This window comes from Catharus ustulatus, chromosome 11, assembly GCF_009819885.2.
Source record: "Catharus ustulatus isolate bCatUst1 chromosome 11, bCatUst1.pri.v2, whole genome shotgun sequence".
NCBI lineage: Eukaryota > Metazoa > Chordata > Aves > Passeriformes > Turdidae > Catharus > Catharus ustulatus.
In genome coordinates, this window is record NC_046231.1 from 1,323,647 (window position 1) to 1,336,592 (window position 12,946).

The 12,946-nt window shown below is 41.0% G+C and overlaps 1 protein-coding gene across 3 annotated transcripts in view; it reads right to left on the minus strand.

Annotated features, from left to right (window-relative positions):
• The window catches only part of CDH8 (cadherin 8), a 151,788-nt gene that overhangs the window by 127,004 nt on the left and 11,838 nt on the right, over positions 1–12,946 (minus strand). For all 3 annotated transcript variants that reach the window (XR_004418989.2, XM_033069377.2, XM_033069378.2), the window contains exon 2: positions 8,040–8,486. Coding sequence is in view for 2 of the 3 variants with exons in the window: in XM_033069377.2 (XP_032925268.1) it covers positions 8,040–8,291 (252 nt within the window). In the remaining variant the exon portion in view is untranslated. The remainder of the gene's footprint in view (positions 1–8,039; positions 8,487–12,946) is intronic.

Consider the following 12,946-nt stretch of genomic DNA (forward strand, 5'->3'; position numbering starts at 1 on the left):
AGGAAAGTTCTAAATTGTTCTGTGTCACCACAGGTGTTCCTCGGGGATCACAGAGAGGCTATTCAAACATATCAATATTTGCCTAAATATCTTCAGGAAAATTATCTGCATTTATTTTACAATTCTACATGCCTTACACATTGACATTATATCATTATGTCATAACTTAACATTGCTTGCAAATACTGGCTACTTTTAAACACCACCTAAAATATTTATTGCAGCAAATTATTTCCGTAATGAAACTGTCACCATAAATTGCCCGACATCAACATCCCTGGATTTGTCAAAAAAGCCCCACAACCAAAACCAAATGCCAAATATCAAACAAAAGACCCTCAGCTGAGAATTCCTTGGTCTGTTGCACCACACCCACTACTATGGCTCTCTTTTTCTTCTTTGACTTTACCAGAATAGGAAGAAAACCCAACTTTTAAAACAGAACTTCCACAAAAGAGAATTTATGCAAACTCATTCTAATTATTTTTACTTGAAAACTTTTTTTTCTTGTGATTCCTGTGACTGTATATTTATTACATCCTAAAAATACAGTCCTGGCCAGCAGCTCTAAAGCCTTTCCCAGGTGTGGCTCAGTTCACCCATTTCAGCTCCACAGCTCTTACTGGAAACCTGCAGCCACCAAAGGAATTGGTCCCAAAGCATTTTTCACTTCAATACAAAATTAAGGTTTTTGCTACACAAATCCATGGCAAATTGAGGAATATCCTGTCTGGACCTGAGAACAATAAAATTCCCTTTCACTTTGGTGGTTGAAAAACAGATTCTGGCACTTTTGGGAAATCACATTACCTGAGAGCTGATGGATGAATGGGAAACATGCTTGTCTAGTTCAGCAAGGACAAACTTTTAGCAAAAAAACTCCCCTCACAATTGGCACTAATTGGGAGTTAAATTGACAACTGGAACTGAAGCATCCTGACAGCACAAGGGGTGGGCCCTACAGGTAGAAATTGAAAATCATTTACTGAAGCAATGTTGGAAAGACTAAACAATCATAGGGCATCTCAGAATATCATGGGGAAGGCTCAACTCAATCTTTCACAGTGTCACTTCAGCATTTTGCATGCATACTTGCACAGCATTTCACTGAGAGGAAGATAAAGTTTTCAGATCAATATATTGAAAAGCGCACAAGCTTCTAATTCTTTACAAACAAAATGCTCAATATTACCTACTCTTTTTTTCAGAAATTTTTATGGCTCTAGAAAAACATGACAAAGAAATTTAAGTGAATAATGCTGGAGCAACTTATACCACTCCTTTTTATTAAAAAAAAAAAAGGAAATAACTTTTTAAAAAGCACCAATCCCAAACAAAAAAACAAGAAAACAAAACAAAAATAATACAGGCAGCTGAGGAGGTGCCTGGTGTTTTGCAGTTGACCCTTTAAGATGCTGGGTTCATAAGTTACTGATAAAATGCCTCTTTGAAGTTATTACCAGTCCTGTTCTATAGCTGGTGTTCAAGGGGTTTAAGTTGTGTCTCTGCTTAAATTGTGGTTATATCATGCCCCAGGCTGGAGATGAAGGAGCATGAAAGTGTTCAACCTTATCCAGTAATACTCCCAGAAATGAGATTTGCAGTGTCTGGAGATGTGCCTTGTTTCTTAAATCTTAGAGAAATCAGTAAAATATGTTTTACACTGTAGTAGAAAATGTAGATGCTGTCAGGTCAGTCAAATGGTTCTTGCTTAAATTTATGTTTTATATTTCAATTTCTTCTTGGAACTTGTTCTCAGTTAAAAAAATGAACAAATGAAAGTTGTGCAGGCTCAGGAATATTTTTTAGAAACCCAATACTTTTATCTGACTTCTGTAAAATATTGTCTGCTATAGTTATTGTCTTTGCAGTAACATTTAATTACAGAGAGGTTTTTTTAGCTAGTTATACTCCTTCTTCTCAAGCTGATTGAGAGGACGCAAACTGGAGTATTCTGTGCAGTACACAATCACCTCTTCCCTTTCAAGCACACAAAAGGTGGGGGAATTAATATTCTTCATAAAGAATACAGCAGCAAAATCATGGATGCATTTTAGCTTCTGGGAATTTATTAAACTTAAGCAGGAAAATTAGTATATAATTATGATTTCAAAACAACAACAAAAATATGAGACTCAGAAGGCAATGTTGACTTTGCAACATTGCAGATTCTGAATATTTTATGGCATGTGTTTAAATCATAGAAAAGCATACAAGTGTGTATTAGGGGGAAAAAGGGTAGAATCTATTTAACATGGTGTTGTGATTGCTGTTCTGTGAAAACTTTAACAAAGCATTAATGTAGGACTATTCTGTATCCTATAAAACAACTTATGCTAGGACTTGGCTGCTCCTACAAGTCACAAGGATTTTTTTCACTCAGGGAAACTGTGTAATTCATCCCTCAAAATACTGCTAGCCTTATTTATATACATTTCTGGTTTGCATCACTTGAGTACAACAGTATTTTCAGGCAGCATCATAATCACAAGCTCAGGGCAGGAATGAAAAGCAAAACGTGAGGAAGGAACTTGGTAATTAAAACCTTATTTATTTTGCTTCTTTGCATCACTTGCACTTCAACAGAACTTGTCATGACTTTAAACAAGCAACATTTTACCATTTCCTGGGGAAAACAGAAAATGCATGTTGGCCAAGAAATACAGGATTGCACAGAGCATGGATAATGTAGAACATACAGCTCCAAGCTATTTGTAAGTGCTCTCTGCATTTCCAGGTTCAGATTTTACAGTAGGTCAACCTGAAACACTTTGAAAACACAAAGCCTCTTTACTGCTCCTCCTACAGGAAAATTGTTTCTCCTCTACAGGCCTGAACCCAAGCCCCAAACATCAAGGGAAAAGTCTCTGTTGATCCAAACGGCAAAAGTTGCCCAGCTCCCTCATCCCATAATATTCCTCACACAAGAAAATCTGCATTTAAGGGAGTGAAAAGTCACAAACCAAGTCATTCAGGAGTCACAGGAGGAAAACACCTCCCTGAGCTCACCACCACAAGGAGCTGACCTGGCCATGCTGGTTCTAAGCCTCACCAACACAGCCTCACTGGCTTCCTCCCTCCCAGGATTTTCAGAGCACCTTCTCAGAGCCCTGGACCAGCACAGATGTGCCACCGGGGCTGCTCTTCCCTGCCATGCAAATCTCTCCTCACAGACCAAACAGGCACTGTGTTATTTTGGGACTGGAGACAGGGAAATCCAAAAAGTCTCAGGGAGGTTCTGGGACAGCCTGGGGAGCATTGCCAGTGGAGTGGTGTGACACTGCACCAGCCTGAGGGGCTTCTGGTGGATTTTTGTGTCTGGACCTAAATTTGGATTCATTTCTCTGTAAGCCAGAGAACACAAACATAAACACAAACACAAACAACTTTTGTGGCCCTCATTCTCTCTCTCATTCTCTCCATGCTTTCTGAGTTTTACCAGAGACAAACAAGTGCTGGATTCTGCACATGGGTGGAGCACCCTGGATGTACAGACAGGCTGGAACAAGGAGCTGGAGAGATGGCACAGGAAGGGTGCTGGGCACTGCCCAGGCTGCCAGGAATGGTCACAGCCCCACAGAGCCCCAGGAGCCTTTGGACACCACTCAGGGATGCAGAGTTGGGGTGTCTGGGCAGGCACAGAAGGTGCACTTGGATGGATGATCCTTGTGGATCCCTTCAACCTGAGGACATTCTATGATTCTAATTACAAACAACTGTTATTGCATTAACTGCCCCAGATTTTTGCTTAAGAACATCTATTAAACCAGGTCCAACCCCACTTAAACAACACATGCTCACATAAAACAGGATCTGCAATACCCCAAATGCAGCTTCCTGATGCTTTTTCACTTTATTACCCATGTCATTGTGAATTCAGAGGCTGTCTCCTGTGAAGGAACAGTGGCATTTGCTACAGCCCAGATTTCACAGCACATCTGCCGTGCTGCTGGAAGTGCATGCAGAGGAGACAGAGAAAATGCAGCAGTGTATAGCAAGGAGAAGTTCTACCAACTAATCAAGTCCACAGGGACAGCAGTGTCGCAAGACATATCACTCCACACTTGGATGAGGTTGTCAGCCACGGGGAGGCTGCAAACTGCTGACAGCACTGTGCAGGATGGGGAGGCTTCCAAAGGAGACACAGAATCTTTGTAAAGTACCTACCTGTTTCTGTGGGTGAAGGGGGGAAAAAAGAAATGAAGTACAAAAGGGTATTTGCAAATTTGTGGCTCAGTATTCTGTTTCTGGGAATAAACCCAAACTCATTTGATGTGCGCTGCATGAACCCAAAAAAGGTTATTTTGTAAAAATACATTCTTATATGTACAGATCAATATAATATGGAATTTATTAAAATAAGAATGATGTAAAGCTATTAGAGAATGTCCAAAGGAGGGACACAGAGCAGGAAGCTGTGCCAGGGGATGGTTATGCTGAAGATCAGGGAAAGGTTCTGCCTCCCTGAGGCTACCAGAGCTCCGGGAGGGTTTGGGCACCACTCCAGGGATGCACAGGGGGATTTCTGAGGGGTCTGCAGGGACAGGGGCTGGGCTGGATAATCCCTGGGGAAATCCCTTCCAACACAGGGTATTCTATTCCATGATTCTATGAAAATACCATGTGGCATAATAAATGCAAAATTAATATAGCCAAAAAAAGGTAAAGGGAAAACAAATATTTGTGGCATTTTAGAGAGAAGTCTCATAAATTCAGAAAGCACTTCTCTACAGACACGTAAACTCAAGTCGACTTGCTCATTTTAAGCTTGATCTTCCCAAACATAATGACAAAAATTGGCATTAAAAGTGCAAATTCATTCTAAGAGGTTCAAGAATGAAAGCAAAAGATTTGCTCCGGTCCTTTACTGGAGTCATTGAAGGAAGACAGCACACTTTAAAAGGTGTTCACATTAATTCCTCCTATTAGTCTCACCCCAGATTACTTCATTTATTACAGCAAACACACTAGGAATGCATTTATTTCTCTATATCCATGCAGAACAGCAATGAACAAGCACCTTTGAAGTGTGTGCAGTTGCATTGCAACACTTAAAACTCTGGAGAAGAGTCTTCATGTCTGCAAGCTGTTTCCCCTGGAAAAACTGAGCAGTTTATTAAAAGATCCTACAGACCTCTGTTATCCTGCCTTGCTAAATTTCTCTGCACTTCACAGACTTTGGTATGAGACCGTTTTAACCAACGAGAGGAACTCGCAGACTCTGCATTCAGACTTTTATGTGCAAAGTGATTTGTGTTCTGTTTGTATCCTATAAAATTAATCTCAGCTTTCAGTTTTATTTTGCTGATATATTCCATAAATTCCATTGGGACCAAATGCTTCTACTCAGTGCCTTTCCACCCACTAACACGAAAACCATTGTTTAAGTATCAGTTCTATTCTGAGCAGTTCTTAAGAGCTGAATTTTCAGTGGGTTTCAAAGGTACATTTGAGAACATACAACAAATTCTGCTTGTGTGTGTATTGTTTCTGTTTGTGCAAGGCCTATTTGTGTATTTATTCTCCAAAGCATCTAATTAAATATTTGTACAAAACATACATGACTGAAAAGTACCCGGTACACTCTACAACACTGTAGGAAGAAAAATCGTAACAAAGATCTACATAATTAGATTTGTTTCTAGAATATTTTCTTTGAAGCAATTAACCACCAAACAAAAGATTTGTTTGAAGATTATGCTAGAATTTTCAACATGTAAAAAGCACATGGCAAGCAATACTCTGTAACAGGACAAAAGCACATTTATATCCAGAAGAGGCAGCAAAAATGGGGCAGAGATTTGGCATCACTCTCTCCACAATGTTAAACTCTCTGCACTGATTCACTATATCTTGTTTTACTGAGTGTCCTTCATTCAAAGTGTAGCAAAAAAAAAAAAAAAAAAAAAAAAAAAATCGAGGTAAGTCATAGGGCAGAAAAAATAGTCAGTAAAGTCCCAGAACAAAGGACACAGCCCAGGTGTGCAGGGGAAAACCTCAAAAGGTTGGAGGAAGAGCGTCCAGGAGGAGGAACCAGATAAGTGCAAATCTAAGAGTTCTGAACAGGAGGTGGTTTTTAAATTGCAGTGGAAAAAAAACCAATGAGGGTGACAGAGGACAAGCAGCAGTCCAAATTCATGGAAAAGGAGAACACTTTGCTTGTGACATTCTGCACACCCTAAAGTTTTGGGGAGGATTGCCAAGAGGTGTAATTGAGGGAGTGAGTGTCTGCTTTCCAGTCAGGAAGGATTAAGAGCAGCTCTGAAAGCTGTGGAGTACCCCTGCTCCCACGGGCTGCACAGCAGCCGGAAAGCACTCTCACTACTCATGGGAAAAAAAAAAGTAATTCAGAAATATGGATGATTTTTCTGGAGAGGGAGAAAAAATAGAGAGAAGAATTCCAAAAATATTCTAAGTCAGTTTAATGAATAAACCAAAAATTTCTCCCTATGGGAAGAAACTTCACTTCTTGCTCATTTCCGTCTGTAGCATGCAGTATTTTAATTATGCAGCAGTCTCAACAAATAGAGTGTCACAGCATTTTAGCTAATTCTGTTTAAAATGCCAGCAGAAGATAGGATAATGTCTTCCTTAGTTTGGCTTAGTCTAACCTACCCACTTCTATTCACCAATGACTCAAACAATTCAGGATATTATAATCACCAAAAAAGCCCCCTTAAAATAGTAGAAATATTTAGATCTGGCTATACCCTGAAAATCAAAACACCACAAAGCACGAACCCAGGATTCTCCCCAGCTTCTCAAAATAATTTTAAAAGCTCAACTAAAATATTCCAGAAAGAATGGGTTGAATAAAACATTTTAGGATGTGAAATATTCACATTGCACATCTCTGTGAAATTGAGATATGTTACTAACCCCAGAGAAACAAATGAGAACAGATACCAAATACCTGCTATAAATGTAAATTGACACAGCACCAAAAGTCACTGGATTGAAAGCTCATTACACCTTCTGACCCTGAATCTCTCCTGGAAAGCGGCTACACTGGGGAAGATTTGGGAATGCACTTGATCTCTGTTCTCTTCAATAATAAATAGAGCTATTGAAGGTCCCTACATTATACTATATGCTATTCATTTATCCATTGAAATTCCAAGATTGCCATGAAATTAACTGTTATCTATAATTTTGTCTAGATTTTTTTTACTCAACCTCAGTAGCCAGTTAATGAGACAATAATGCACTTGGTTGTTCAGAAGGAATTGAACTTTAGTGATAAACAATTAAGGTATTTATACCTGCTCACTGCCAAGCATGCATTTATGAACAGATCATTCTTTTCTAAGAATAATTCTAAGGATAATTCATCCCTGATGGATACAGATGGCTCACAGAAGTGCAAGGCTGATTCACTGACTGGAGGTAACACACTGCACTGCAGAATAAACTAATGCATGGCAACAAGCAAAGCTTTAGGGCAGCAAAAAAGCTGGGACACTGAAAAATATCATCATTTGCCCTGTGTTATCTTGCTAACTTTGAAATAAAGTACAAAATCCGTGGCAATAATGTTATTCCATATGTGTGCATAGACCTCCATATAAACCAGGACCTCATAACATGCTGTACAGTCCACACTTTCCTTTTTGGTTCTTGTTTTTTAAAAATGCTCAGAGCATAAACAACTTGATTCATCAGATGGGAGATGGAACATGACCTGTAGGTGTAACAGCCTTTTGGAATGCACAGGAACATACTGCTTTAGAAAAAAATCTTCAGCTGACAGAGGTGAGGAGTGGTGACTAATGATACAAAAGAAAGGATGTGAACATGCTCATGGGTTTTCTGACAAATGGAATATGCATATTTTTGTTGGAAATAGCAAGTTAGCTAACTAGGAAAGCATGTCCTTACAGTCAGGTACACTTAAAGCACAAATCTATGGATATTAGAGAACTATTTTGGAATCACAAAACACCTCAACCTGAAATTCCTTGGAGGACTCGGAATGTCTGGGGATCTTGTCATGCCATACATTTATACATTCTGAGGAAGAAACCCAAATCTTGCCTTACCCGGCCAACTAGGATTGGTTCAGGTCCAGAAAACTCTTCCAATACAAACATTTGATTCCAAACCCAGCCTCTCCTGGAACGGTGCAAAACTCTTTGTTCTTCATTCAGCCTTTTTAGTCCTGTACTGGATCCACCTGGTAGCACTTGAGATTGATTCACTGGAGCCATATAAATGGAAGGAAGGACAGTAATCCATAATATTATTAATGGGGTCCATGTATCCATCAGCATTTCCGTGAGTCTTTCTGGCATTGTACCACAGGCTACGCAAATCACCGCAGAAATGAAATTATTATTTTGCTTTCCTCCAGACTGCAGCAATCCAATTCATCACGCAGTACAGAACATTTACTTACAGCTCCTCCATGTGTTTACAGCACAGTCAATGTAAAAATAGCTTAGATGATAAAAACATGATCCATTGAGTTTTCCAGTCATTAAAGATTCCTGGTGAGGGAAAGAAAAAAAGAAAGTTCAATTCAGTGACTAAAGAGCTTAGAAAAGCATTCTGAAACATCTTATTTACTTTCATATCATAAATAAGCCAAGTTAGGTTTTAAATTTGTAGTTCATAATATTATTGCATAGTTAAGTTGATTCTGTGTATTCTTTCATTGCCTGAAACACCAAGAGAAGACCCAGATGAATGATTACACACACTCAGTAAAATATTGAGGGGCTTGCAGCAACCTGGTCTAGTGAAAGGTGTCCCTACCCGTGGCAGGGAGGTGGAAATGGAGGGTCCTGAAGGTCCCTCCCTGCCCAGACCATTCTGGGATTTTGCAGTTCATCTTAGGGTCTGGAGAAGCTCCCAACCTTCTCACTACCCTACACTGAATTACAAACACATATTCTGTCATAGAAGCAAATCAAAATAATATTCTTGCATTCTTATGCTCCTTTCCTCCACAAAGAAGAAAAAGACCCCAAACTTCTCCTGAGTGTCCAAGGGCCCAGCAGCCCACTGTCTGTCCAGCCATCACCTCTCTGCAGCAGCACCACTGCCCAGCAGAGAAACAGCGCTGCTAAATGCTCTCTGAAATGCATGATTCCCAAAACAGACCCCTACCAGGACCTGAGGAAACTCATTTATGCACATCTGCACTACAGTTCTCACTGTCCCTCCTTCACTTTCAGGGAAAACACACAGCCGTGTTTCATTTCAAAGACATTTTCCTAGATGGACACTTGGGAGCATTTTGTCTTTCTTGCCTTGCCTACCATTTGATGTACTAAAAGGTCACACCACGTTTCATCTCAGAGCAAATATTCCTTGAAATGGAAAGGCAAGTTAATATAGCAGGGCTGATGCCAGAGGGATGGGCAAGCCCAGAAATGCAGCCATGGATCTCATGGAAAACTGGATGGGATGTGGCTCAGAGACAAGGGCTGCACCACAGTTAGGAGTTGTGTGAAAAGAGCCTTGGTCCATTTTCTTTGATTCACATCTAAACAATCTCAGGAGAAACCACTACATACAAGAGAGTAGGAATGCCTATTTTTAAGCTTACACTGTGTTTTATGCTAGTTTTCTTCTACTTTAAGGTTAATTCCTAGTGTTGCATGTTTATGAAAATCCTGAGAGCTTAGTTGGGTTTGTTTTTTTGGTGGGGGTAGGGGTGGTTTGTACAAACTTGTGGCATAAACATGCAGAACACCTTTTACATGACCAGTAAAAGTCAGCTGCTCTTTTAAAAGCAAACAATGTAGAAGGTATTTTTTCTTATACAACTTCAGTAATTGCTAAAGCAACTGTGAAATCTGTTGCATGAAAACCTGAAACTGTGAGAAACTTGTCTTGTTAGAAGGGAAGAGGAGCTGTTACCAAAGTGAAACTCAATCTCTCAAGCAGCATGGAAGAGTGGTGAGCTAATAGTGCAGTGCTTTGACAATGCATCCAGAATGAGGGGAATATCCATTCCAGGAAAACCTGCAGCTTTATGGACCTCATTGCCAACTGGGGTGGAAATAAAGGAATCAGAGAACACAGAAAGCTCTCGTGAGGAAGTTTTGGGGAAAAATGTGAGAAGCAAGAGAGGATTTAAATGTCTTGACATTCTCTCAACCCCAGGAAAGGAAGAGGAGCAGTCTAATAATGGGATGCATCAGTCACCCTCTGGAAAGCCTCTTCAGTCCTGGGAATTAAATGGAGTTTGCTGCTGCTGCTTTCTGGCACATGTTAAACAGAGATTTCCAGGGGCACGTTTGGTGGTAGAAGGCATCAAAAGAGAGAAAAAGCCAAACTTTCAGCCAAAGTGATTGGCTTTGCTCAAATGGGATCCTCTTTACATCTGACTGGATGAGTGGGTGCCTGTGCCCACCAGGACACAGATTTTCCCAATTTCTTCAATGGAGCAAGAACCAAAACACAGGAGAAATAGAATCACTGTAAAACAGAGCAAGAGACAGCACCTTCAACCAACATCCAAGATTAAATTCAAAATGGATGGGGGCAGAAACTGAAAACACAAATTAAGGGTACTTTTTAGGGCTTGAACAGAGCTAAATGTAATGTACTCTTCTCCTTCTAGTGAGACTGTTTCTGGTGAAAAATCACTTTGTATATAAACCCTGAAAACCCCTCAGAGAAAAGGACCCAAGTGGACATGACAGACTTCCTTACACTTCCAGCACAAGTCAGCATAGTTCTTTTTATCAACAGGACCAATCATAATAAAGCAGTTCATTTCATATTCAAGAAGCTTTTTAAAAACAATTCCTAATTAATCTCCATAGCCTGCCTTCTAAAAGAAACAAAATTAATGAGATAAAACAATACAACAGTCCCAGAAACACTTTTGGTTGGAGAAAGAACAGGATATTTGGTTTTCACACTGCCACTCTCAATCCTTAGAAAGCATTAAGTTCATTTCAGTGCATCCCTTCTCAGTTCCTCCCCCAGACTTCCTGCTTGTTACTCTTCATTTACTCCAATCAAATTTAGGTCCCATCCACTGGTGCTAATACAGAAGATTCACTGTGACTGGGCTGTCCTCACAGGAGCTGTGTGTTCAGCAATACCTTAAGGCAAATAAGTCCAAACCACATCAGAAATATCAGCAATGCACACACAATGCCGTGAACCTCCCCTCAGTGAAACAGCACAGTTACACAAGCTCAGAGCCCACAAAGTTGGGGGATTCTGAGCACTGACAGCAAAGCTGGGCAGTGCAGGGCAAAGGAAAAACTCAGTGGGACTTTGGCACATCCCTTTTCTGCAGAGGAATGTGATCAGTGTGGAACTATCGAGCTGGATCAAGTTCTCTACAGTTCAACCTGGACTGCAAGAGCCTTATAAGAGTTATTTGGGAAACAGACTCTCATTCAGGCTCTGTCAGTTAATCAGGGCATGCACTTTATGCAATGCAGGGAGGTGGGATTGCCTGCAGGTTTCCTCACCAATTTTGGAAATTACTTTTCTGCCCCATTCCTGTCAGCAGAACACCATGTATGTGGCTGAGAGCTGATGGAAGACTTTTTCAATAGGTGGCCCAGCAATTTGCACATGGCTAATAGGAAAATTGAGAAGTGCCTAGCAGTTCAGTTGTAATCCTCTGGATTAGAGGTGTAAGAGGGGATGATGGGGCTGCTGAACCAGGCTAGGGTAACATATTAAAAGCCATATGTAAAGGTAGACTTGAAAATCAAGAGAGGAGCAGAAGGTGAGGCACAGCAGCACTTTCCCTTCCTATGTTATACCATGGTCTAAAAGCAGTGGTGAGTATGGAATGACAACAAAATTACTCCAGTGCAGCCAGAAGCACTTTTTTCTAAGCAACAAAAAGAGAAGCACATGACCCTTCAGAGTGTATTTCACAGAATCGCAGAAACACAGAATGGTTTGGGTTGGGAGGGACCTGAGAGATCACCCAATGCCACTCCTGCTCTGGGCAGGGACACCTCCCACCATCCCAGGCTGCTCCAGCCCCAGTGTCCAACCTGGCCTTGGGTACTGCCAGGGATCCAGGGGCAGCCACAGCTGCTCTGGGCACCCTGTGCCAGCCCTGCCCACCCTACCAGGAAACAATTCCTGCCCAAGATCCCATCCATTCCTGCCCTCTGGCACTGGGAGCCATTCCCTGGCTCCTGTCCCTCCAGCCCTTGCCAATTGTCTCTCTCCATCTTTCCTGCAGCTCCTTCAGGCCCTGCAAGGCCACCCTGAGCTCAGCCCAAAGCTTCTCCTGTGCAGGTGAACAATCCCAGCTGTGCCAGCCTTTCCTGCCAGCAGAGCTGCTCCATGCTCTGCTCATCCTGGAGCCTCCTCTGGGCTCTCTGCAGCAGCTCCAGCTCCTTGCTGTGCTGGCCCAGGGCTAGGGGCAGTGCTCCACCTTCATCAGGATTTTGTTGGTGTTGATAAAAGTATAATTTTTACTTTTAATCTCCACATGTTCTAATGGCCTTGGGCTGTTGTCTTAAAGAAAACTTGAGTGATCTTCTGAGTGGTTTCCCTGTGCACTGATATACACAACTCCAGATCAACTCTAATCCAGCAAAGCTGTGTACAAAACTGCTTTAGTTCTCTATTCATGCCTGAGAGGGGAAAGTGATATTTAAAATATAAAGAATGTCTTTAATGTAGCAAATGGATGAAAGAAAATGGTCCACTATGTCATGGAGCAGAGATTCAAACAACTGCCTTATATTTTCAAAAATTTAAGACTGTATTCATAAATATTGTTCTGCCTGCACAGCCTGTAGAGAAGTACAGATAAAGCTGAGTAGTTTTTTCCACTCTGCGTGCTGATAGAGGTTTAGAAAAAATATTGTTCTGTTCACAGGAACTTGCATCTTGGAACACTACTCATAAAACTCTGCCATGGAGTGAGTAAGTCTTGTACAAGTACAACACAAAGTGATTACCAAGAGGTTTATAACCTAACAGGAGGACACAGCCAGCACTGATTTAT